This window comes from Oncorhynchus masou, chromosome 22 (genome assembly GCF_036934945.1).
Source record: "Oncorhynchus masou masou isolate Uvic2021 chromosome 22, UVic_Omas_1.1, whole genome shotgun sequence".
In the NCBI taxonomy this organism is placed as follows: domain Eukaryota; kingdom Metazoa; phylum Chordata; class Actinopteri; order Salmoniformes; family Salmonidae; genus Oncorhynchus; species Oncorhynchus masou.
The window spans coordinates 35618541-35646051 of NC_088233.1; the positions used below are offsets into that span (position 1 = coordinate 35618541).

The window sequence follows — 27511 nt, forward strand, 5'->3', positions numbered from 1 at the left end:
CTAAAGTAATATTGAAACAAAAAAATCCAGCAATCTACACACAATACCCCATATTGACAAAGCAAAAACCGTTTTTTTTTAAATGTTTGCAAAAATTATTATACATTGAAAAATACTGAAATGTCACATTTACATAAGTATTCAGACCCTTTACTCAGTACTTTGTTGCAGCACCTTTGGCAGTGACTACAGCCTCGAGTCTTCTTAGGTATGACGCTACAAGGTTGGCACACCTGTATTTGCGGAGTTTCACCTATTCTTCTCTGCAGATCCTCTTAAGCTCTGTCAGGTTGGATGGGGAGCGTTGCTGCACAGCTATTTTCATGTCTCTCCAGAGATATTTGATCGGGTTCAAGCCCGGGCTCTGGCTGGGCTACTCAAGGGCATTCAGAGACTTGTCCCGAAGCCACTCCTACATTGCCTTGGCTCTGTGCTTTGGGTCCTAGTCCTGTTGGAAGGTGAACCTTCGCCCCAGTCAGAGGTGCTGAGAGCTCTGGAGCAGGTTTCCACAGGATCTCTCTGTACCTTGCTCCGTTCATCTTTACTGCAGATTGTCCATCTGGAAGGTTCTCCCATCTCCACAGAGGAACTCTGGAGCTCTGTCAGAGTGACTATTGGGTTCTTGGTCACCTTCCTGACCAAGGCCCTTCTCCCCCGGTTGCTCAGTTTGGCTGGGTGGCCAGCTCTAGGAAGAGTCTTGGTGGTTCTAAACTTCTTCCATTTAAGAATGACGGAGGCCACTGTGTTCTTGGGTAACTTCAATGCTGCAGACATTTTTCGACACAATCCTGTCTCTGAGCTCTACGGACAATTCCTTTGACCTTATGGCTTGGCTTTTTCTCTGACATGCACATTCAACTTTGGGTCCTTATATGGTTGTGTGCCTTTCCAAATCATGTCCAATCAATTGAATTTACCACAGGTGGACTCCAATCAAGTTGTAGAAACATCTCAAGGATGATCAATGGAAACAGGATGCTCCTGAGCTCAATTTCAGGTCTCATAGCAAAGGGTCTGAATACGTATGTAAATAAGGTATCTTTTTAAAAATTGTAATACATTTGCTAAAGTTTCTAAAAAACTTTTTAGCTTTGTCATTGTGGGGTATTGTGTGTAGATTGCTGAGGATATTTGTATTTAATCCATTTTACAATAAGGCTGTAATGCAACAAAATGTGGAAAAAGTGAAGGGGTCTGAATACTTTCTGAAGGCACTGTATTTTCAAGCATAGTGGTGGCTGTATCATGTTATGGGTATGCTTGTCATCGGCAAGGATTAGGGAGTTTTTTTTGGATAAAAATACATGGAATAGAGCTAAGCACAGGTGACAAACTAGAGGAGAACTTGGTTCAGTCTGCTTTCCAACAAACACTAGGAGACAAATGCACCTTTCAGCAGGACAATTATCTTAAATACAAGGCCAAATATTCACTGCAGTTGCTTACCAAGATGACATTGAATGTTCCTGAGTGCCTATTTACAGTTCTGACTTAAATTGGCGTGAAAATCTATGGCAGGCTTGAATATTGTCAACTTGACTGAGCTTGAAGAATTTTAAGAATAAATGGGCAAATATTGTACAATCCAGGTGTCCAAAGCTCTTAAGCCTTGTTCATACTGCAGGCCTCAATGTTCAAATCAGTTTTGTTTTTCAAATCCGTTTTGGAATACTGACTGTCCAAATAGCAAGTGACAAGTCACCAAATCAAATGTGTGTGTTCAGAGGCTGGTTATGGCACACGGCACAGCCAGGTAACTGGCCTCATGTGCACTGCTGAATAATGAATTTAAATCTATTGTATTGAATAATACATTTCATTTGACCTACATTAAATGGTATTGTAAAATAACTTAATTGTCACAACAAATAAATCATGAATGAATTCAAAATCTATGAAAAATACCTGCTGGTGTTTCAAAACTAAATACCGGTTTCATCAGATGCTAATGATGTACTCCAGCCATTTACATGTACTCATTTAACAGATGCTCGTTCTTAACCAGGGCTACTAACATGAGCAATTAGAGTTAAGTGCCTTGTGCAAGGGCACATTGACTTTTTGCCTAGGGGATTCGAACCAGTGACCTTTTGGCTACTGGCCACATGCTCTGAACCATTAAGCTACCTGACGACCCGTAATTAGATGAACAGTGTGCTATTTGCATAATAAGTTAATTACAAGCCAATTATGATTTAATAAGATCACACCTAACCCAGACAGACAATCTGTTTTGCTTCCTTTGCATATCAGAGGAAATCTGACACAACTGGAAAGCTACCTGCTCTGTTACAGAAATCCCTGTCCGAAAAGTTAACCCCTGTATAATAAATAAAATAAAAATGACTTGAGACCGTCAAACAGGCAGTGCAAAACCGTACTCTGCCACCAGGACAGTGGCTCGAGCATGTATCCTGCGCTGATTGGTCCTGACGTCAGCGAGATTGTCTGAGTGCGGAGCCAAGCGCGCTCCCCCCTACATTGAGCAAGCTAAACGATGCGAGCGCTCGCAGCCGTCGCCGCCGCCCAGTAGAGTTTCCCAGCCCGCGGACCAAGCACAACAACACCGAAAAAACAGACCGTGTGAGGGCAATATACGAAGACCAGTGCTTTTTTCAAACGTTATCGTGGGGGATTTTTTTAAATGCTTTAACTAGTCGCCGACAGAGCGCGAGAGAGTGGAACGAGACCGAGTCAGCCAGCCTAGAGAGGGATAAGGAAGAAAGAGGGAAAGTAATTGCTGGTATATTTTGGTCCTCGCCAACCGTTACTTTGGATATCAAGAAGATCAGAGGTTGTGTAGTCATGGGATGTACACTGAGCGCCGAGGAGAGAGCGGCTTTGGACAGGAGCAAGGCTATCGAGAAAAATCTAAAAGAAGATGGAGTCACTGCCGCGAAAGACGTAAAACTACTCCTGCTTGGTAAGATGCTTCAGGAGGAGGGGTGGCCCTCGGCTTCTTGTCCATAATCTGAAGTGTCAAAATCACACACCCGCTTTCTGGTTCCATAGCCAGACTCTAATCTGACTATGAATAGGAATATAAATGAAAACTACAGCATTTATGTACTTTACAGCCCCTTGTCTCTTTTCATCCCCCCAGGGGCTGGGGAGTCAGGAAAAAGTACCATCGTGAAACAGATGAAGTAAGTGCCACGGTCTAGCAATTCTTTGCATTGAATGTGTGTGATGGATAGGCTACGCATGAGGCTACACACACACACAGTGGCTATAGCTTGTGATTGAAGAGTATAGGCTACAGAAGCTTATTTGGTCCGCCATATTTTAAAGTAATTATTACCTTTACTGGCGGGAAGAGTTACTGGCGGTGTAATTTATTGGCTTAAACCGTTGCGGTTACGGGAACATATCGATGAGCTGTTCACAAAAATGGTGCTGAAATCGGAACCTGTTTTGCCTACAGCTAATGCACTTTGGCTTTCACCGAGAGCTTGTCTGTCTACAATAAACCGCGCACTGACCAGTTTCGAGAATCCCTCTCTCAATTAATCTTTGTGGCATGTTTAATCGCACATTTATGCCCCCTGGCCCTCATTATTTGATCTCGCGGTTTGCGGGCTGCTTTATAAAGTGTAGAGAAATAAGCGTGTAATAGCTACTATATGTAACTGGGGTATAGAATACAGCCTTAAAACTGGACACCGTTTGTGGGCTATATCTGCTGGTTTGAACGTTTGGTTGGTGTCAATGCCAAATTAGTTGATTCTGTGAAGTAAACCCAAGCGATATAGTTGATGAAGATATTAAATTGTTCTCAAATAGCTTACACACATGTAGGATATCTGGTCGAATAATTGGGTGGGAACTTATCACGGCCATTTTTATTTGCCTGCCTTTAAGCCAACACCCTTTCTTTGCCGAATTACATGCCTTTAATCAATCAAACCAATCGTTATGCAATTTCAGACATTCATCTAATTAAGAAGTCAGATTAATGTTTTAATGGCTGTCATTATTTCAACTGCATACCAGCATAGTGTGTGTCTTGGTCTCAGTTTGCTGTGGGGATGCATCTAGACTTGTATATGAATCTTGTCTTGAATAGGCTGGTGTATGCCTACACTGGCATTGGCACATTCGTAGTTTTGATTATGGTTTACGCAACCTATAATAAAGAAAGGGACAGGAATGCGACTGGTTGTCAGATATTTGATAAAGAAACGCCGCACATTTTCAATTGATTGCTACTGCCATTTTCAGACACCTTCGGAGTAATTGTTGTCTGTGATTAAATAACATCTAATAGCTACCACAACCTTTTCAGTTTTAACTTTTTAACCACCTGAATCGAAGTACCTATTGCAGAATAATTTCAGCCGGTTTGGGTGGTGGACAGCGCCCCTCAGCCTGTGCTCAATGGTTTCCCTTCGGACATTCTCGACTCTTTCCGTTATTGGGATCAAGTTCTCTGAACAAGGGTGGAAAACCCGGAGTGGCATTTCACACCTTTGGTCATCTCTGGATGTTCAATGACGTGTTGTAGTGATTTCAGCGGGTCTGGAGGTTTAGGGTAATGCAATATCGTGTGGATGAAGGGTGGGTGGGTGGTGGGCGGGTTGAATAAAGAGAAAGCATTGCATTAAAAATCAATAAAATGTTTAATTCTTGTTGAATTCATATCTGTAGGCTACATTTAGGTTTTTCTTTCATTATTTGTATCTGCTGTTAGTGCGTAGCCTAAGCCCAAGCTTTAGGGCCTAACTGTTGCATGCCAAATACACACCAATTGCCAAATGCTTTTGGGAATGTTGGCAGAAAAAGTACTAGAGAAAAGCTGTAATATGGAGAGATGAAAATAAAATAAAAAATAAAATATAGACCAACTGTAAATTGACTCGGGAACAGGAGTGGAGAAATATTATTTCTTTCTTTCAGCGTCTTGAAAGCTGATAGTATTTTTAAAATCACACAAAATATTGATCCAAGCCGAACTGAAATCTTATCAAAAACATGTTGGGTCATTTTAACAGCTCATAATTTCCTTAAAACCAGTCAAATTGGAAATTTTACCCGAACATTTTCCCATTTCTTTTTGTGGAGTTATTTAATTTTCTCCCTGGTCCCTAAATGACTACAGAGAAGCAGAGAAAAACTTTACCGATGTCAACTAGATGAAGCATTCATTCTATCGATCTATGACATTCTGGTGAGCAAGGGTTTATTTGGTCTTCTAGAGCAACAAGTAATGACAGAAGAAAAGCTGCATGCATCTAATTCTAGTCAAGTTGACAAACAAACCGTCAGAAATAAGAAGAAACTTAGTCCCATCTATAAAGGCCTGTCAAAAAATGGTTCCACCATCTTGACCGTACAGTGTATTTTTCTATATTTGCAGGTTAGAGTCGGGTGCGGGCCTCAGATTCTCACTTCATTACATAGCCGGGCGGTTGCCGATGGGTTATTAGCAATTACAGGCGGGTGCGGGTGAACAAACAGCTGACCCACGCATCACCATTGTGTTGCTAAGAGAGCTGTCACCTTGGCAGATTCGATTGAGATTATGTTTTTTGTAAATAGGTACATTGGTGGCATGAGCAGCATCATTTCATTATGAAGAAGAAACCAAATTGCATTTGATGCAAAAGTGAGTGAAAAATGATAAGGGAAGGTTTTAAAAGCAATTTCGTAACTACTCTAACCAAATGCAATTATATTTGTCACATGCTTCGTAAAAGAACAGGTGTAGACTAACAGTGAAACGGTTACTTACAGGCCCTTTCCAACATTGAGTAACGATAACATGTGCAGGGGTACGAGGTCGAGGAATAAAGTGACTAGGCAACAGGATAGATAAAACAGTAGCAGCAGCGTATGTGATGAGCCAAAAAGATTTGTGCAAAAAGGGTCAATGCAGATAGTGAAATAGTTAACCAAATAGCAACCCGGACTAACTATTTATCACTCTTATGACTTGGGAGTAGAAGCTGTTCAGGGTCCTGCTGGTTCCAGACTTGGTGCATCGGTACCACTTGCCATGCAGTAGCAGACAGAACAGTTTATGTCTTGGGTGACTGTAGTCTCAATTTTTAGGACCTTCTGACACCATCTGGTATCTAGGTCTTGGATGACAGGGTGCACCAGTGATGTACTGGGCCTCACTACACTCTGTAGCGCCTTGCAGTCAAATGCCGAGCAGTTGCCATTCCAAGCGGTAATGCAGCCAGTCAAATGCTCTCAAATGGTGCAGCTGTAGAACATAGAGGATCTGAGGGCCCTGGACAAATCTTTTCTAGACTACTAAGGGGGAAGAGGCGTTGTCGTGCCCTCTTCACAACTGTGTTGTTTTGTGGGGACCATGATAGATCCTTAGTGATGTGGATACAGAGGAACTTGATGCTCTACGTTTCAAGTAGGAGTAACCTCCTACTTGAAACGTAAGTATTACAGACTGGGTCAGGGAGAGGTTGAAAATGTCAGTGAAGACGCTTGTCAGCTGGTTGGCTCATGCTCCGAGTACACGTCTGAATGTTAACCTGTTCAAAGGTCTTACTCACATTGGCTACGGAGAGCGTGATCACACAGTCGTCCAGAACAGCTGGTTCTCATCCATGGTTGTGCTGTTTGTCTCGAGGCGAACATAGAAGACATTTGGCTTGTCTGGTAGGCTCATGACTGGGTTTCCCTTTGTAATCCGTGATAATTTTCTATGCCCTGCCAAATCGGACGAGTGGCAGAACCAGCGAAGTAGGATTCGATCTTAGTCCTGTATTGACACCTTGCCTGTTTGATGGCTCGTCAGATGTCTTAGCAGGATTTCTTATAAGCGTCCGGATTAGTGTCCCGCTCCTTGAAAGCAGTAGCTCTAGCCTTAAACTCAGTGCTGAGGTTGCCTCTAATCCTTGTATTCTGGTTAGACATCGTTGATGCACTTAGTAATGAAGCCGGTGACTGATGTGGTAAACTCCTCAATACCATCGGATGAATCTCTGGAACATATTCCAGTCTGTGCTAGTGAAACAGTCCTGTAGCTTAGCATCCCCTTCATTGGACCACTTCTGTATTGAGCGCATCGCTGGTACTTCCTGTTTGAGTTTTTGCTTGTGAGCAGGAATCAGGAGGATATGGTCAAATGGAGGGCGAGGGAGATCTTTGTATGTGTTTTTGTGTGGTGTAAAGGTGATCTACAGTTTTGTCACCTCTAATTGTACAGGTGACATGCTGGTAGAATTAAGGTAAGACCAATTACATTTTTCCTGCATTAAAATCCCCGGTCACTAGAAGCACCGGCTCTCGATGATCATTTTCTTGTTTGCTTATGGCCCTGTACAGCAATGGAGGCTTCTGAGGGCAGGACGGCTCATAATAAAGCCTGGAACGGTGCTAATGGAATGGCTTCAAACACATGGAAACCATGTGATTAATGTATTTGATACCATTCCACTGATTCCGCTCCAGCCATTACCACGAGTCTGTCCTCCCCAATTAAGGTGCCACCAACCTCCTCTGCTATACAGCTCATTGAGTGTGGTCTTAGTGCCACCAACCTCCTCTGCCATACAGCTCATTGAGTGTGGTCTTAGAGCCACCAACCTCCTCTGCCATACAGCTCATTGAGTGTGGTCTTAGTGCCACCAACCTCCTCTGCTATACAGCTCATTGAGTGTGCTCTTAGAGCATCGGTTTGTGGTGGTAAAGCTACAAAAAATCTAGATGGAAACTCTTTGTAAATAATATAGTCTACAGTTTATTCTAAGTTAGGCGAGCAGAACCTCAAGACTGTCTTAATATTAGGGATTGTGCTCCAGCTGTTAACAAAGACACCATCCCCTTGAGCTTACCCGAGGCTGCCGTTCGATCCTGCCGGTACATAAAGAAAATCCATGTCCTTGTTTGGCCACGACTCCTAGAAATGTAGAATATTACAGTTCTCCAGGCCCCGTTGATAGGATAGTCTTGAACGGAGCTTGTTCCTTTGTTTTCCAGTGATTGTATGTTGTTCATCAATAAAACGGAGGGGATTTAAGAGTCGAGGCCGTTATAGCAGCAAAGGGGGGAACCAACTCCATATTAATGCCCATGATTTTGTAATGAGTGTTATACAAGCAGGTGTTCACATACTTTTGTAATGAGATAGAGATATAGATGATAGATATCCACACACGCAATAATTTCAACTATTTCTGAGTTACAGTTCATAAGGAAATAGGTCAATTTAAATAAATTCATTGGGCCCTAATCTATGGATTTCACATGACTATGCAGGGGCGCAGCCAATCAGAATAACTTATTTTGCACAAAAAGTGCTTTATTACAGAAATAAATACTCCTCAATTTCATCAGTTGTCCAGTTGGCTTGTCTCAGAAGATCCTGCAGGCGAAGAAGCCGGATGTGGAGGTCCTGGGCTGGCATGGTTACACGTGGTCTACGGTTGTGACGCCGGTTGGACATACTACCAAATTCTCTAAAACGATGTCTGAGGCGGCTTATGGTAGAGAAATGAACATTAAATTCTCTGGCACCAGCTCTGATCGCGACAAACCATTTCTGTATGGACCTCACTTTATGCACGGGGGTATTGTCATGGTGAAACAGGGAAGGGCCTTCCCCAAACTTTTGCCATAAAGTTGGAAGCACAGAATCGTCTAGAATGTCATTGTATGCTGTAGTGTTAAGATTTCCCTTCACTGGAATTAAGGGGCCTAGCCTGAACCATGGAAGAACAGCCCCAGACCATTATTCTTCCTTCACCAAACTTTACAGTTGGCACTATGCATTGGGGCAGGTAGTGTTCTCCTAGTGTTCTCCTGACGTTGCTTCCAGAGGCAGTTTTGAACGCGGTAGTGAGTGTTGCAACAGAGGACAGAATATTTACACGCTATACGCTTCAGTACTTGGCGGTCCCGTTATGTGAGCTTGTGTGACCTACCACTTGACGGCTGAGCCGGTTGTTGCTTCTATACATTGACTTCACAATAACGGCACTTACAGTTGACCGGGACAGCTCTAGCAGGGCAGAAATTTAACAAACTGACTTGTTGGAAAGGTGGTATCCTATAATGTTGCCACGTTGAAAGTAACTGAGCTCTTCACTAAAGCCATTATACTGCCAATGTTTGTCTATGGAGATTGCATGGCTGTGTGGTCGATTTTATACACCTGTCAGCAACGGGTGTGGCTGAAATATCCACTGATTTGAAGGGGTGTCCACATACTTGTGTGTGATATATACACACACACACAAATATTCTATAGATTTCAACAATTTTGTATAACAATAAATAAAACTCAAGTTTTGAATTTGGCATTGTTTTGTGTATCAGTTCATAAAGTATATGCCATGGAATTAAGTACACAGACATTTTCCTCCCCACTATTTTGCAACCTGTATGGCACAGCTGTCAATGTTTTGGTCCTTAAATGAAACTGGTATACTTTATTTATCACAATTTGCTTTAGCCAATTTTGGTCTTTAATGCAGGGCCGACAGACAACTTCATTACCTTCAGGGTATTTATTAACAAGGCACAGTATAAGGACACAGAGGTGCAAGGAGTACAAAACATTAGGAACACCTACTCTTTCCATGACAGACTTACCAGGTGAAAGCTATGATCCCTTATTGATGTCACTTGTTAAATCCACTTCAGTGTAGATGAAGCGGAGGAGACAGGTTTAAGAAGGATTTGTAAGCCTTGAGACATGGATTGTGCATGTGTGCCATTGAGGGTGAATGGGCAAGCCAAAATATTTAAGTGGCTTTGAACATGGTATGGTAGTGTCCATGCCCCGATTAATTGAGGCTGTTCTGAGGGCAAAGAGGGTACAATTCAACATTCGGGAGGTGTTTTGTACACATACATTCAGACAAAGGAAGTATTCTAAGGCATATAAGTGGTCTAATTCACGATGTACATTTACAGTGAGCACCAAAAGTATTGGGACAGTGACATTTGTTGTTTTGGCTCTGTACTCCAGCACTTTGGATTTGAAGTGATACAATGACTAGGAGGTTAAAGTTAACTGTCTGAGTTAACTGTCTAATTTGAGGGTAAGAATAGAATAAGTTTCTAAGCACGTCTACATGAATGTGGATGCTACCATGATTACGGATAGACCTGAATGAATCATGAATAATGAGTGAGAAAGACAGATGCACAAATATCATACCCCAAGACATGATAACCTAACCTCTCACAATAACAGGGATTAATCTTTTTTTTTTGTGGGGAGGGGGGGGGTGATATGTGCATCTAACTTTCTCAGTCATTCACAATTCTTTCAGGACTATCTGTAATCGTGGTAGCATCCTCATTAATGTAGAAGTGTTTAGAAACATGTTCTATTCTTATTTACAAGAAAACAGACACTACGTTACTTACTATTTATTTCTATTGGGCACAAAATAATCTGAAACCACCGAAACAGAAGGCAAATGCATCCAACAAATTTGTAGTCAAACAAGCATGACATAGTCATTGCATGCCAGGAATATGGGACGAAATACTTTTTACTACTTGAATACACAAGTGAATTACCTAATACTTTTGTACAAAAAGTGCTGTAATTTCTAAATGGTTCACCTAATATGGATGGAAATATCCTCAAATTAAAGCTGACAGTCTCCATGTTATCCTCATAGTATCATTTCAAGTCCAAAGTGCTGGAGTACAGAGCCAAAACAACAACAAATGTGTCACTGTCCCAGTACTTTCAGAGTTCACTATATATACAGGCAAGGAAGTCAGCACTATGCAATCTTATTAACACATGGACAGCTCCTTACTTACACTCGGGCACGTAGGCCACCAAAAACACTGAACACCTGGAAATGGAGATGAACTGCATTTATAGCTGAGGAAGGGAGAGGAATGATGATTATCAGAGTGAGTTCAGGTTTGGTGAGTTGGCAGCAGAGGGGGCGTGTCCAGAGGGTAATTAGGGAATTGGTGAGATGGCATGGACCTTCAGAACAGCTACCCTGAGCTTTTTTTGCTAGTGAAGCGTAGATGAATGGGGAATGGGGAGCATTAGTTTTAAAGCCCAGCTAATGAGGAATTTAATTGGATGAGAATGCAAGACTGTGAAATCGCTAGCCAGCAGTGATTACAATACAGAATAATATGTTGCTGCAGGTGCAATGGAAGCATGTCTGGAATGTTGGCGTGTGTGAGAATAAATCTGTGTGTTTGTCTGACCTGAGAGGAACAACGTCTAGTGTGTTAAGTGTTCATGGGCTTGATTTTCACACCGCTATTCACGAAAAGGTGTGAAACCATGTCTCTCTTTGTGTTTGTTTGTTTTCTGTGTGTCAGAGAGAGACGTGAACAGAGATCGAGAGGGTGAGAGCGAGGGTGGGGGTGGGTGCTAATATTTGCCAAGCAGAGTGCATGCAGTAAAGGTTTTCAGGATATGTGATTATGCTACTTAACTGGACCTTTGTCCAGGCAGCAATACCCATCTGCCTCATCATTAGCAGTGTGAGGAGGAAGTGACTAAACTCATGTCACACTAACTCCAACTGGACTGGACTATTTTACCTAATGCTTAGGCCACACTTTACTATCAAGGAATGGTCAGAGGAATAAATTGTGCACTGTGTATTAGACCGAGGGGGGGTTGGGGGTGTGTGTGTGTGTGTGTGTGTGTGTGTGTGTGTGTCGATGAGATGTAGGCCATGTGTGAACAGGCATCTCTATCTCTTTTTCCTCTCTCTGAGAGGAATGTTTGGACCATCTGTTTATAAAGACGGTGTATTTTATGTGTATGGGAAGAGTGGGTCCAGAGTTGGTCCAGGTGGTAAACTGACCACTAGGGCCAGGGTTGGGTAAATGTAATCCGTTACAGTTACTAGTTATCTGTCCAATCCGCATTAAATGGTTGAATGGAAACCTGGTGTAATCAGCTACTCCCCAACCCTGCCGAGGGCTCTCTGTGGCGTTTTGTATTTGTAAGCATGCCATGATGATGTGTGTGCCACACTGTGTGCGTGTGTGAGATTAGATTTTTTTTCACTTGCACATACAGTGGCTTGCGAAAGTATTCACCCCCTTGGCATTTTTCCCATCAACCTGGAATTAAAATAGATTTTTTGGGGGGTTTGTATCATTTGATTTTCACAATAAAAAATATTTTGCATCTTCAAAGTGGTAGGCATGTTGTGTAACAAACAAGAAATAAGACAAAAAAAACAGGAAACTTGAGCGTACATAACTATTCACCCCCCCCCAAGTCAATGCTTTGTAGAGACAACGTTTGCAGCAATTACAGCTGCAAGTCTCTTGGGGTATGTCTCTATCAGCTTGGCACATCTAGCCACTAGGGTTTTTGCCCGTTCTTCAAGGCTAAACTGCTCCAGCTCTTTCAAGTTGGATGGGTTCCGCTGGTGTACAGCAATCTTTAAGTCATACCACAGATTCTCAATTGGATTGAGGTCTGTGCTTTGACTAGGCCATTCCAAGACATTTAAATGTTTCCCTTAAACCACTCGAGTGTTGCTTCAGCAGTATGCTTAGGGCCATTGTCCTGCTGGAAGATGGACCTTCATCCCGGTCTCAAAGCTGTGGAAGAATGAAACAGGTTTTCCCTCAAGAATTTCCCTGTATTTAGCGTTATCCATCATTCCTTAAATTCTGACCAGTTTCCCAGTCCCTGCTGATGAAAAACATCCCCACAGCATGATGCTGCCACCACAATGCTTCACTGTGGGGATGGTGTTCTCAGGGGGGATGAGAGGTGTTAGGTTTGCGCCAGACATAGCATTTTCCTTGATGGCCAAAAAGCTAAATTTTAGTCTCATCTGACCAGAGTGCCTTCTTCCATATGTTTGGGGAGTCTCCCACATGCCTTTTGGCAAACACAAACATGTTTGCTTATTGTCTTCTGGCCACTCTTTTGTAAAGCCCAGCTCTATGGAGTGTATGGCTTAAAGTGGTCCTATGGACAGATACTCCAATCTCTGCTGTGGAGCTTTGCAACTCCTTCAGGGTTTCCATTCTCCGCTGTGGAGCTTTGCAGCTCCTTCAGGGTTTCCAAACTCCGTTGTGGAGCTTTGCAGCTCCTTCAGGGTTATATTTGGTCTCTTTGTTGCCTCTCTGATTAATGCCCTCCTTGCCAGGTCCGTAAGGTTTGTTGTGGTGAGCTATTCTTTCCATCTTTGAATATTTAATGATTTAATGATGCTCAAAGTTTCTGATATTTTTTTATAGCCCAACCTTGATCTGTACTTCTCCACAACTTTGTCCATGACCTGTTTGGAGAGCTCCTTGGTCTTCATAGTACCGCTTGCTTGGTGGTGCCCCTTGCTTAGTGGTGTTGCAGACTCTGGGGCCTTTCAGAACAGGTGTGTATATATACTGAGATCATGTGACAGATCATGTGACACTTAGATTGCACACAGGTGGACTTTATTATGTGACTTCTGAAGGTAATTGGTTGCACCAGATCTTATTTATGGCCTTCATAGCAAAGGTGGTGAATACATATGCACACACCACTTTTCTGTTTTTTATTTTTTAGAATTTTTTGAAACAAGTATTTGTTTTTCATTTCCCTTCACCAATTTGGATATTTTGTGTATGTCCATTACATTAAATCCAAATAAAAGCCATTTAAATAACAAAATAGGAAAAATACCAAGGGGGTGAATACTTTTGCAAAGCGCTGTAAGGGGCTTTGTAAATCAAATTTGGATGTATTAGCAGTTTATTAAATGATTGGATAAAGGAAAGGAAAAGGAAAGGAATTGAAGTTGGTATTAGACCTGGATAACTGACATGATTGTTGAAGTTCTAAGGGTAGAGCAGTCTGATGACTCTGCTTATATTAGTCACATGAACTATGTGTCCTCCTCTTTGATTGGACTGTGATGTTCATCCCCGCTATTCTCCTTTCAAAATATGACTGAGTTTGATAGTGAAAGCAGTAGGAGAGGTTTTAGATGTTTGTCAAGCATTTCCTCAGCCTATCTGTCTGTATTAGTCTCCATGGTTCTCTGGTCTCTGTTCTGCTCATTAGCAGTCTCTGTTGTGTGAGACAGTCCCAATTGTTCTCTTTACCTCCATCTGTGGTCCAGCCTCTCATACACACATACACTAAAGCCCAGCACGGGCATGAAATTTAGGCCAAGCCCTACCCATGCCTGTGACGTTCAGGCCCTACCATACCGGGGCCCAAATTACATCTGCCAAATTTAAGGCCCGCGTAGTTAGTATACCCATTAATTGCTAGTCTCTATCTGTCCCCCGCACAGCCCCCTCCGTTCCGTGTGTGTGAGTATCCATAGCAACGGCTCCACTTTTGTTAACTTGCTTAATGACGAGATGTGAAATAGCTGTTAGCTAGCTACTTTTCATCACTCTAAACTCTGACAAAACTCATAAAACATTATTGTTTTCTGTGAAATAATCTCGACTCTGACAATGTTTTGTCATCCTAGAACATCCACAGTATACCACAGTGTTAAAATAGTGAAAAATATTTTTCAGTGGCAATTGAGGAGACAATAACTGACTAAATAGACCCAGAAAAAACTATGACTACACTGAACAAAAACATAAATGCAACATGCAATAATTTCAAAGATTTTAATGAGTTACAGTTCATGTAAAGAAATCAGTCAACTTAAATAAATAAATTAGGCCCTAATCTATGGATTTCACGACTGGGAATACAGATATGCATCTGTTTGTCACAGATGCCTTTAAAAAAAGATAGTGGCGTGGATCAGAAACCCAGTCAATATCTGGTGTAACCACCATTTGCCTCATGCAATGTGACACATCTCCTTCGCATAGAGTTGATCAAGCTGTTGCCTGTGGAATATTCCACTCCTCTTCAATGGCTGTGCGAAGTTGCTGGATATTGGTAGGAACTGGAACACACGGTCGTACACGTAGATTCTGAGCATCCCAAACATGCTCATTGGGTGACATCTCTGGTGAGTATGCAGGCCATTGATGAACTGGGACATTTACAGCTTCCAGGAATTGTGTACAGATCCTTGTGACATGGGTCTGTGCATTATCATTGTGAGACATGAGGTGATGGCGGCAGATGAATGAACAATGAGCCTCAAGATCTCATTACAGTATCTCTGTGCATTCAAATTGCCATCGATAAAATGCAATTGTATTTGTTGTCCGTAGCTTATGCCTGCCCATACCATAACCACCACCACCGCCACCATGTGGCACTCTGTTCACAACGTTGACATCAGCAAACTTCTCACCCACACAACGCCATACACTCTGTCTGCCATCTGTCCGGTAGAGATGAAACCAGAATTCATCCGTGAAGAGGACACTTCTCCTGCGTGACAGTGGCCATCGAAGGTGAGCATTTACTCACGTTGGTTACGACGCTGAACTAAAGTCAGGTCAAGACTCTGGTGATGACGATGAGACGGTTTCTGACAGTTTGTGCTGAAATTCTTTCTGTTGTGTAAACCGAGTTTTATCAGCCGTCCGAGTGGCTGGTCTCAGACGATCCATTTTACAGACAATTTCATTTTACTTATCGTGTAGATTCAACAAAGACTGAATGCAACATTAGCACAAGAGAAGACAGCGTTAGCACCCACTAGTTGACAGGGAAAAATACTACCTACCTCAAGAGACATCTGAAAGAGCATCATCCCAATATATAAGCGTTGGTAGGATAACAGATTGCTAGTTACTGCTAGTTAGTTGCTAGTTACTGCTAGTTAGTTGTTTTCTGCAACCTATCATTCCACTACTTTGATTACAATATAGTTACAGCATGCAAAGGAGCAGGGCTCCAGACTGAAACCATTTTCTGGCATTTTGTGACCCTTTGACTTGGCTGTGTGAGTTAAATTTGTAATTGATTGTGTGCGAGCTGAACATTTCATTACAAGGTCACCTCACTCAAAAGTTTTAAAATGTCCTATTTTTTGGGTGGCTACAACCATGATTTGGTCAAACAGTAAAGTGCATTATAAAAACCTCATGATTCCTGTAATTAAAGTCTGCCCACCCCCTGGGCCTGTTTGCTGGGGTCTGTTCTGTTGGGACCTGCTGCTGTGATGAGTGAGCCACTGTATGTGCCCTCCGGGAGAGAGAAAAAAGGCTTCTGATTGTATACAATTGAAAAAAGTCAAATTGCGGGAAATACAGTGCATTCGGAAAGTATTCAGACCCCTTGACTTTTTCCACATTCTGTTACATTACAGCCTTATTCTAAAATTGATTAAATTGTTTTTTTGCCTTGTCAATCTACACACAGTACCCCATAATAACAAAGCAAAAACACGTTTTTATAAATGTTTGCACATTTTGAAAAATAAAAAAACTTAAATATGACATTTACATAAGTATTCAGACCTTTTACTTAGTACTTTGCTGAAACACCTTTGGCAGCGATTTCTGCCTGAGGACTCTGGAGCAGGTTTTCATCAAGGATCTCTCTGTACTTTGCCCCATTCATCTTTTCCTCGATCCTGGCTAGTCTCCCAGTCCCTGCTGCTGAAAGAATCCCCACAGCTTGATGCTGCCACCACCATGCTTCACTGTAGGGATGATGCCAGGTTTTCTCCAGACGTGATGCTTGGCATTCAGGTCTGAGAGTCTTTAGGTGTCTTTTGGCAAACTCCAAACGGGCTGTCATGTGTTTTTTACTGAGGAGTGATTTCCATCCGGCCACTCTACCATAAAGGCCTGATTGGTGGAGTGCTGCAGAGATGGTTGTCCTTCTGGAAGGTTCCCTCCTCTCCACAGAAGAACTCTAGAGCTCTGTCAGTGACCATCGGGATCTTGGTCACCTACCAAGACCAAGGCCCTTCTCCCCCGATTGCTCAGTTTGGCTGGGCGGCCAGCTATAGGAAGAGTCTTGGTGGTTACAAGCCTCTTCTATTTAAGAGTGATGGAGGCCACTGTGTTCTTGAGGACTTTCAATGCTGCAGATATTTTTTGGTACCCTTCCCCAGATCTGTGCCTCGACACAATCGGAGCTCTACGGACAATTTCTTAGACCTCATATAGACAAGTCTGTACCTTTCCAAATCATGTCCAATCTATTGAATTTACCACAAGTGGATTCTAATCCCGTTGCAGAAATATCTCAAGGATGATGAATGGAAACATGATCCACTTGCGCTCAATTTCGAGTCTGTAACGTAAAGACGTGGAGAAAGTCAAAGGGTTCAAAAAACTTTCCAAAGGCACTGTACCTTTGGAAACAACTACTGTTGTTCTCAGCTTTCTGTGGGTATACTTTTCATTTGAGCTCAATAGCAACTATTTTTTACAACCGAGATATTTGATATGGCTTTCAGATCTGAAGTGCGCGAAATGCGCAATTGCACATCAGCCATTGCGTGTGCATAGGGTAGCAGGGCTAAAACTGCAAAATCAAAAGGGACATTATATTTGCTGGTGGATTAATACATGGCTACTAGCACTGGGTATTATATTTTGTGTCAGTGAGCTAGCTAATGTCTTTTGAGGTTTCACTTCCTCACGTTGAATAAGCCCCAAAATTAGCCTATGATATCGATCTATTTAAAGATGTAGGCAAATTCATCTCTTTTGAACAAAAAAAAATCTGACATTTCGGGAGTCCTATTTTTAACAGTAAAATATAACAACAATACCCTATTGTTAACTCACAATTCATGACAATCACTGGATTAGGTTGCTCCACAAAATGTCTCAGTCTATTACACAGTTAAAAGCACTGTGTAATACTTTAAAAGGTGAATGAGAAAGCAGTTTTCCTATTGCATGACGCCGCAAATCTTTTTTGGGGGTGCTACCAAGTCATGGTCTGGTGCCACTGGAAAAGTTGGTGGCACTGGTGAAATGTTAAGCTGGAGCCCTGCTAAGGGGTGTGATTTTTAATCTGTAGTTGGTTGTTGGGAGGAAAATTATGCGATCGGATGTTATGCAGGAAAATATGTTGATAGAACCAGCATGAACCATGTATGTTGGTGCACATGGAAGTCAGTGATTTATGTTTACTATAGGTTAATGAGGCAATGCAAATGTGATGTAACAAAAATATGACTAAAAATACAATTTTATTTAGTTGTCTGAAATGGCCCACTGTTTTCATCATTTTGACCATAACTAGACTAAATAACTACTAAATCTAAAACAGAGTGCCAAAATGAACAGTGGTATACCATAGTGCCCATCATCTTAGTATAGAACACGCATCAACTTAAACCTTCTTCCTCTAAACCAGCTGTCTCCTCTTCATATCAGAAAAAGCGATTGTGTTCATGTTGTAGGTTAAACAACCCCTAGCTTCCCTCCCGGTGTAACCTGAAGAGGCCAGTGTTTTGTTGTTAGCGCTTTCTGATGCAGAGGCAGTGATAAAAGGAGAACAACAAAGACACAGAGCCTCCACTGAATTACTGCTGTCAGAAGAATCAATAGAACTGGGCTGTATTGACACACACTCACTGTAGATCTCATTGAATATGCAGACTTTAAGGTTTTGTTCTACAGCCGTTGTTGTGTTTTACATCTATTTGTGAGCCTGAATAACAGCTACATTCATATCTGTACATTGGTCACGTAATAATATGAATCTTAGTTTGCCTATTTCCTAATAGAAAGTCTAGCTAAAGAATCAGTTTATTGAACACAATGGAAATGGTTCCCTTTTCTTGGGTATAAATAATGTAACTGTGGAATGTTCTATAGAATGTCCCCAGGACAGTCCCAAATGTGAATTGAAATCGAGCTACAATGTAGTGCCAAAATGACAAGCTTTGGAACAGTGTCGAGAGCAGACTGTGTGTGAAGACGTGGGAGTGTGCAACCAGCATGCTTTAGTAGGAGCTGATTTGCTTCAATGACTAATTTCTATAGGGAAATGTGGGAGGGACAATACAAATGAAGACCATAAAATGGTATTGTGTGTGTTCTCATCCTGATGGCCTAGGAAAGGGACACTCCCTGTATCTGCCTTCAGATGAAACTGACTCACTGAGCTAAGCCAGAGAGGAAGAGGCGAAACGAGAGGGTCCAGTCCCGTCAAAATCTGTCCACGCGTGAACACACCGATTCTGCTTAATACGCAGACCGCCTGCCTTCCCGCCTTTGGGACAATGACTCCCATTGTTAGAGCAGAGACGAGACCATCTTGCCATTATATATGGTATCGCTGGCTAAGCTGAGCTGACATAGAAAAGAAAAGGTGCAGCGTGGCACACTGCTGGGTTGTGAAGCACTGTTCTGTACGCTCAGTCTGGTCTATACTGAACTTCCCCCGCTTCTGCTTATCCTTGTCACTAAGCTCTGGAAACTCCCCCATGCCTACTCTATCTGTTTCAGGCGCTATGTCCTTTCTCATCTCTAGAAAGTCTCTCTTTTCTCCTAGACACTCATTATACACTCGCCCTGCTCTCATTCACTCTCTGTTCCCTCTCTCTCTCTGTTTTCTCCTGTTTCTCTCTTTCTCTATGGCTGCTCTCTCGCTTTCTGTTCCCTCTCTCTCTCTGTTTTCTCCTGTTTCTCTCTTTCTCTATGGCTGCTCTCTCGCTTTCTGTTCCCTCTCTCTCTGTTTTCTCCTGTTTCTCTCTTTCTCTATGGCTGCTCTCTCGCTCTCTGTTCCCTCTCTCTGTTTTCTCCTGTTTCTGTCTTTCTTTATGGCTGCTCTCTCACTCTCTGTTCCCTCTCTCTCTGTTTTCTCCTGTTTCTCACTTTCTCTATGGCTGCTCTCTTGGCCCTGTATCTCTGTAGTCTCTCTATTCCTCATTCGGTGCTGCTTCCACACTTAGCGTGGGGATGCTAATCACGTTAAGAGTGCCAGTCTAGCCACCTCTGATGACGTGATTGGAGGTGACTGACCGGAGCAAGAACAAACCAGGGCCAGCCGGCCCGGCTGCACCATTCCCAGACCCTTACTGTAATTTTCCCACCGTGAGGCTAGGAGTGATGGGGGTAGGGGGTTGGAGGATGCTGATCCGCTCTGGCACGTAGGTCTGTCTTTCCTCCAGAACAGGTTTCATTTAGGGCTCAGACTGCAGAGAGGGGGGGGGGGGGGTTCCAGGATGGACAAATGAACTCAAGTGTTACATAACGGAAAGTCACAAATTGAATGTAGCCTATGTGTTTGTCTCATAACCGCAGTCGCCATCTAACAGTCCCATGCTCTGCCATACATTGGCTGAGCTCTCTTATGGGTTTGTTTACTGGTTCAATGACAGACACCCAGCGCTGCAGAACACTGAAGCTCATGGTAACATACAGTATCTCTAGATAGCTGTCCTTGTGTTGCCATATCATGCCCGGTTTGCATCCACTTTGCATTAGCTACTGGCATAGAGAGAGAGAGAGACATGCAAAACACAGGGCAAAGACCGTGTGGTCTAATTATAGCCATGCTTGAACTGCTTAAGCACAGTGTAGACACACATTTGACATCACATCGGACCGCACATCATCACATCAGACTACCAGACCTAGAGAGAGTTCAGGATGGGATTTTTCCAGCCACTTGCGTCCTCTTAACCTTTTCCCTAAGAGACCTCGGTGGGTTTTCAATGGGTCAGTGAAGATCACAGTTACAGAATCTTTGTTCACATTTCAGGCCAACAATGAATGCAGCTAGCTCTAGCAGTTTACAGCATTTATCAAATTAGCGCTGCTGTTAAAATTTGGTCTGTCGTGGGGTCCCTGGCTTTTGGTGGAATGTCATTAGGTCTGAGATGGAAGAAGGTGGAGAAGTCCTGCTTCAAAGGAATCTTAAACTGTTGAGCCATTCATGGTCTCACTGGATTTCAGTGAGATATTAATCTGTGCTCACTTGAAGAGTGTTCCCTTGCGTCTATCTGCACTGCATTATAACGCATGATAATCATCAGCATTCATTATGTGGACAAACGTTTTTCTTGTGCTTGCCTGAGTAACTGCAGGTCACGTGAGATGTGTAGCCAGGAGCTCTAGTACAACTTAGGCATACAGTGTATTCGGAAAGTATTCAGACCCCTTCACATTTTCCACATTTTGTTACATTACAGCCTTATTCTAAAATTGATGAAATTAATCTACACTACACCCCATAATGACAAAGCGAAAACAGGTTTGTAGAATGTTTTGAACATTTAAAAAAAAAACTAAAAACAATAATGCTTATTTAAATAAGTATTCAGACCCTTTACTACGAGACTCGAAATTGAGCACTGCTGAATCCTGTTCCCATTAATCATCCTTGAGATGTTTCTACAACTTGATTGGAGTCCACCTGTTGTAAATTCAATTGATTGGACATGATTTGGAAAGTCACATACCTGTCTATATAAGGTCGCACAGTTGACAGTGCATGTCAGAGCAAAACCAAGCAATGAGGTTGAATGAACTGTCCGTAGAGCTCCGAGACAAGATTGTGTTGAGGCACAGATCTGGGGAAGGGCCTCCATCATTCTTAAATGGAAGAAGTTTGGAACCACCAAGTCTCATCCTAGAGCTGGCCACCCAGCCAAACTGAGCAATCGGGGAGAAGGGCCTTGGTCAGTGAGTTGACCAAGAACCCGATGGTCTCTCTGACAGAGCTCTGTAGTTCCTCTGTGGAGATGGCAGAAACTTCCAGATGGCCAATCATCTCTGCAGTACTCCCCCAATCAGGCCTTTATGATAGAGTGGCCACATGGAAGCCACTCCTCAGTAAAAGACTCATGACAGCTCACTTGGAGTTTGCCAAAAGACACCTAAAGACTCTCAGACTGAGAAGCAAGATTCTCTGGTCTGATGAAACCAAGATCGAACTCTTTGGGCTGAATGCCAAGCATCACGTCTGGAGGAAACCTGGCATCATCCCTACGGTGAAGCATGGTGGTGGCAGCATCATGCTGTGGGGATTTGTTTTGCCGGAATGGACTGGGAGAATAGTCAGGATCGAGGCAAAGATGAACGGAGAGAAGTACAGAGATCCTTGTTGAAAATATGGTCCAGAGCGCTCAGGACTTCAGATTGGGGCGAAGTTTCACCTTCCAACAGGACAACGACCCAAAGCACACATCCAAAACAACACAGGAGTGGCTTTGGGATAAGTCTCTGAATGTCCTTGAGTGGCCCAGCCAGAGCCCGGACTTGAACCTGATCAAACATTTCTGGAGAGACCTGAAAATAGCTGTGCAGCGACGTTCCCCATCCAACCTGAGGATGAGAGGATCTGCAGAGGAATGGGAGAAAGCGTCATACCCAAGAAGACTCGAGGCTGTAATCTCTGCCAAAGGTGCTTCAACAAAGTACTGAGTGAAGGGTCTGAATACTTATGTAAATGTGATATTTCAGTTTTAAAAAATTTGCTAAAATGTCAAAGAACCTGTTTTTGCTTGGTCATAATGGGGTATTGTGTGTAGATTGATAAGGATTGATAAAGTTAACTGGTCTGAATACTTTCCGAATGCACTGTATACATACGCAATTTCTTTATATGCTCTCACTCATCTACAGATTAAATGGAGTGAGGAGATGCACTACTTGTGAGGGTTTTGCTAATGTGAGGTCCTCTTTTTCTCTCCACTGTACTCAACTACTCTAGTGTATCACAGTTAATGTGTCAGTGTGTGAATCAAGGCTCTTGTACCAGGATGGAGTAGGACAGGTTGATGAAGGCTGGGCTGGGCAGAGGGACTAAGCTCTGGTTGGCTCTGCTGTTGTTGCTACTGTCGGGAGGGCTGCCTGGAGGACATGATTAGTTTCTGGAAAAGAGGAATGTGGCATATTCCCCATATCTCCTCCTCTCTGTCTGTGCACTGAGGGGAATGTGAGGGGAATGATGGCAGTACTGCTAGTGCACTGGGACAGCCTGCTACTTCACTTATGCTCTTTCTGCCTCTAACCTTTCTCTATTTCTCAGATTCTTTCGCTCTCCCATCTGGACCCTCCCTTGCTTTCTTTATGACTCTCTCTCCCTCTCTACCACCCTCCCTCCCTTTTTCACTATGGTCCAGATGCACTCGTCGATTGCAGAGCCAGAGCTGACCAACCAGCCAGTCAGTGAGTACATGTGCTGGTCAGGTCCATGCAGGGGAACAAAGGTTCTTTGTCTGTGGTCTGGGAGGTGTTTGTGTTGGGCAGCAGATCCCCGGTCAGGTCCTGTACAGACCAGACAAAGGGGCCTTGTTGGAAAGGCTGTTTGTGTTGGGCCCCTCAGCTGATCTGAGGTCAGGTGATCCAGAGCACATCTGTGGTACTGTATGTCTGATGTCTGAATTTAGCCAATACCTAACTACTGTGACCATGCACAGTCTAATTATATGGTATGCACGTACATTACAACACGGAGCTCTTATATCATTGTGTGAATTGAAAAATCTAATTGCATACTTTGCCATGGATAAAATGACAGTCCAGGTGTGGTCTAATCAGAATGGTGTAACCATGTGTTGACCAGCTTCTTTGCTACTCTGAGTAATAGTCAGTGATGTAGTTGTTCTGGTTTGTGTTGCTGTGAGCAGTGTTAATTTGAGGAGGTTGTGACAGTGTTTTACTGGGTTGTGTCAGAATAACCTTTGCCAGATAGGTGTGGGGTAGCGAAATTGGCCTGTGTGGCAAGCAATGCCCTCCCACCGGTGGATAGCCTCCAGGGGGACGAGGAGGAGGAGGCTGTAAATTAGCTCTAGCTGCTTTTAATGTTAATTACAGATGCAGGTGGAACAGCGTGGAGAGGAGGACAGTGCGGGGTGGGGTGAGGGGCAGAAGTAGTAAATGCAGAGGCAGTCAATTCTACGTGGAGTCACAGTGCTTTGCCCTCTACCAGCACCTCTACACCTCAGGCCTGGTGTGTCAATGTACATTGTCATCAGACAAGTAGGAACAGCTCTCCACAGCAAAGAAGAAGGTATAATAGCTAGTCCCAAAATGGCACTTGATCCAGACAGATACACTCTGCTACTGCTCCGTTCAATCAATTGGCATCTTTTGAATTCAATGTCATTACATTAGAACATTTGTATGTTCATTTTTCAGACAGCCATGTATGCATTAATGAATCAATTATAGAATCATACAATCAATTTGACTTTGTTTTTTACCAATCTAACGACATAACAACATAATGGTAATCATTTATATGAATGGTAAATCTATTGATCTCAAGACCCAGCTTAGGCCTATCCACAATACATGGAAATGCATATTTGATAGAAGTATGTGCTTGCATTCAGTTATTGAGCTGGTTTTGGCTGATTTCATGGAGCTACAGGTGATAAACAATTACCCTTCCCGAGCACATCCCAATCCACATTGACATGGCTGTAGTGGAGAGGGTCGAGAACTTTTAAGTTCCTCTGTATTCACATCTCTTAAGAAATTAGCATGATCTACACACACCAACACAGTTGTGAAGAAGGCATGACAGTGCCTCTTCCACACCTGGAGGCTGAAAAGATTTAGCATGGTTCCTCAGATCCTCAAAACGTTCTACAGTTGCACCACTGAGAGCATCTTGACTGGCTGCATCGCCGCTTGGTATGGCAACCGCTTGGCATCTGACTGCAAGGCGCTACACAGGGTAGTGAGGCCCAGTACATCACTGGGGTCAAACTCCCTGCCATCCAGGACCTATGTCACCCAAGTCATAGACTGTTCTCTCTGCTACTGCACGGAAAGTGGTACCGATGCAGCAAGTGTGGAACTAACAGGATCCGGAATATCTTCTACAGCAAAGCCATAAGACTGCTAAATAGTTAACCAAATTGCTACCTTGACTATCTGCTTTGACCCCCCCCATTTGCACCAACTCCTTTGACTCATCACATACGCTGCTGCTGCTTATTATCTATCCTGTTTCCTAGTCACTTTACCCCTACATACTGTACATATCTATCTACCTGAGTTACCCCGTACCCCTACATACTGTACATATCTAACTACCGGAGTTACCCCGTACCCCTACATACTGTACATATCTATCTACCTGAGTTACCCCATACCCCTACATACTGTACATATCTACCTGAGTTACCCCGTACCCCTACATACTGTACATATCTACCTGAGTTACCCCGTACCCCTACATACTGTACATATCTACCTGAGTTACCCCGTACCCCTACATACTGTACATATCTACCTGAGTTACCCCGTACCCCTACATACTGTACATATCTACTGGAGTGACCTCGTACCCCTACATACTGTACATATCTACCTGAGTTACCCCGTACCCCTACATACTGTACATATCTACCTGAGTTACCCCGTACCCCTACATACTGTACATATCTACCTGAGTTACCCCCGTACCCCTACATACTGTACATATCTACCTGAGTTACCCCGCACCCCTACATACTGTACATATCTAACTGAGTTACCCCGTACCCCTACATACTGTACATATCTAACTGAGTTACCCCGTACCCCTACATACTGTACATATCTAACTGAGTTACCCCGTACCCCTACATACTGTACATATCTACCTGAGTTACTCCGTACCCCTACATACTGTACATATCTATCTACCGGAGTTACCCCTTACCCCTACATACTGTACATATCTACCTGAGTTACCCCGTACCCCTACATACTGTACATATCTACCTGAGTTACCCCGTACCCCTACATACTGTACATATCTACCTGAGTTACCCCGTACCCCTACATACTGTACATATCTACCTGAGTTACCCCGTACCCCTACATACTGTACATATCTACCTGAGTTACCCCGTACCCCTACATACTGTACATATCTACCTGAGTTACCCCGTACCCCCTACATACTGTACATATCTACCTGAGTTACCCCTTACCCCCGACATACTGTACATATCTACCTGAGTTACCCCGTACCCCTACATACTGTACATATCTACCTGAGTTACCCCGTACCCCTACATACTGTACATATCTACCTGAGTTACCCCGTACCCCTACATACTGTACATATCTACCTGAGTTACCCCTTACCCCCTACATACTGTACATATCTACCTGAGTTACCCCGTACCCCTACATACTGTACATATCTATCTACCGGAGTTACCCCGTACCCCTAAATACTGTAATATCTACCCGAGTTACCCCGTACCCCTACATACTGTACATATCTACCTGAGTTACCCCGTACCCCGACATACTGTACATATCTACCTGAGTTACCCCGTACCCCGACATACTGTACATATCTACCTGAGTTACCCCGCACCCTACATACTGTACATATCTACCTGAGTTACCCCGTACCCCTACATACTGTACATATCTACCTGAGTTACCCCGTACCCCTACATACTGTAATATCTACCCGAGTTACCCCGTACCCCTACATACTGTACATATCTACCTGAGTTACCCCGTACCCCTACATACTGTACATATCTACCTGAGTTACCCCGTACCCCTACATACTGTACATGTCTATCTACCGGAGTTACCCCGTACCCCTACATACTGTACATATCTACCTGAGTTACTCCGTACCCCTACATACTGTACATATCTACCTGAGTTACCTCTTACCCCTACGTACTGTACATATCTATCTACCTGAGTTACCCCGTACCCCTACATACTGTAATATCTACCCGAGTTACCCCGTACCCCTACATACTGTACATATCTACCTGAGTTACCCCGTACCCCTACATACTGTACATGTCTATCTACCGGAGTTACCCCGTACCCCTACATACTGTACATATCTACCTGAGTTACCCCGTACCCCTACATACTGTACATATCTACCTGAGTTACCCCGTACCCCGACATACTGTACATATCTACTTGAGTTACCCCGCACCCTACATACTGTACATATCTACCTGAGTTACCCCGTACCCCTACATACTGTACATATCTACCTGAGTTACCCCGTACCCCTACATACTGTAATATCTACCCGAGTTACCCCGTACCCCTACATACTGTACATATCTACCTGAGTTACCCCGTACCCCTACATACTGTACATATCTACCTGAGTTACCCCGTACCCCTACATACTGTACATGTCTATCTACCGGAGTTACCCCGTACCCCTACATACTGTACATATCTACCTGAGTTACTCCGTACCCCTACATACTGTACATATCTACCTGAGTTACCTCTTACCCCTACGTACTGTACATATCTATCTACCGGAGTTACACCGTACCCCTACATACTGTAATATCTACCCGAGTTACCCCGTACCCCTACATACTGTACATATCTACCTGAGTTACCCCGTACCCCTACATACTGTACATATCTACCTGAGTTACCCCGTACCCCTACATACTGTACATATCTACCTGAGTTACCCCGTACCCCTACATACTGTACATATCTACCTGAGTTACCCTGTACCCCTACATACTGTACATATCTACCTGAGTTACCCCGTACCCCTACATACTGTACATATCTCCCTGAGTTACCCCGTACCCCTACATACTGTACATATCTCCCTGAGTTACCCCGTACCCCTACATACTGTACATATCTATCTACCGGAGTTACCCCGCACCCCTACATACTGTACATATCTACCTGAGTTACACCGTACCCCTACATACTGTACATATCTACCTGAGTTACCCCGTACCCCTACATACTGTACATATCTACCTGAGTTACCCCGTACTCC

General features: G+C 43.3%; 1 protein-coding gene across 2 annotated transcripts in view; it reads left to right on the forward strand.

Annotated features, from left to right (window-relative positions):
• Window positions 1-2489: 2489 nt before the first annotated feature.
• Window positions 2490-27511, forward strand: part of LOC135509397 (guanine nucleotide-binding protein G(o) subunit alpha) — a 147606-nt gene continuing 122584 nt past the window's right edge. For both annotated transcript variants that reach the window (XM_064930026.1, XM_064930025.1), the window contains exons 1-2: window positions 2490-2923; window positions 3104-3146. In XM_064930026.1, coding sequence (XP_064786098.1) covers window positions 2806-2923; window positions 3104-3146 — 161 coding nt within the window. In that variant the 5' untranslated portion in view covers window positions 2490-2805. The remainder of the gene's footprint in view (window positions 2924-3103; window positions 3147-27511) is intronic.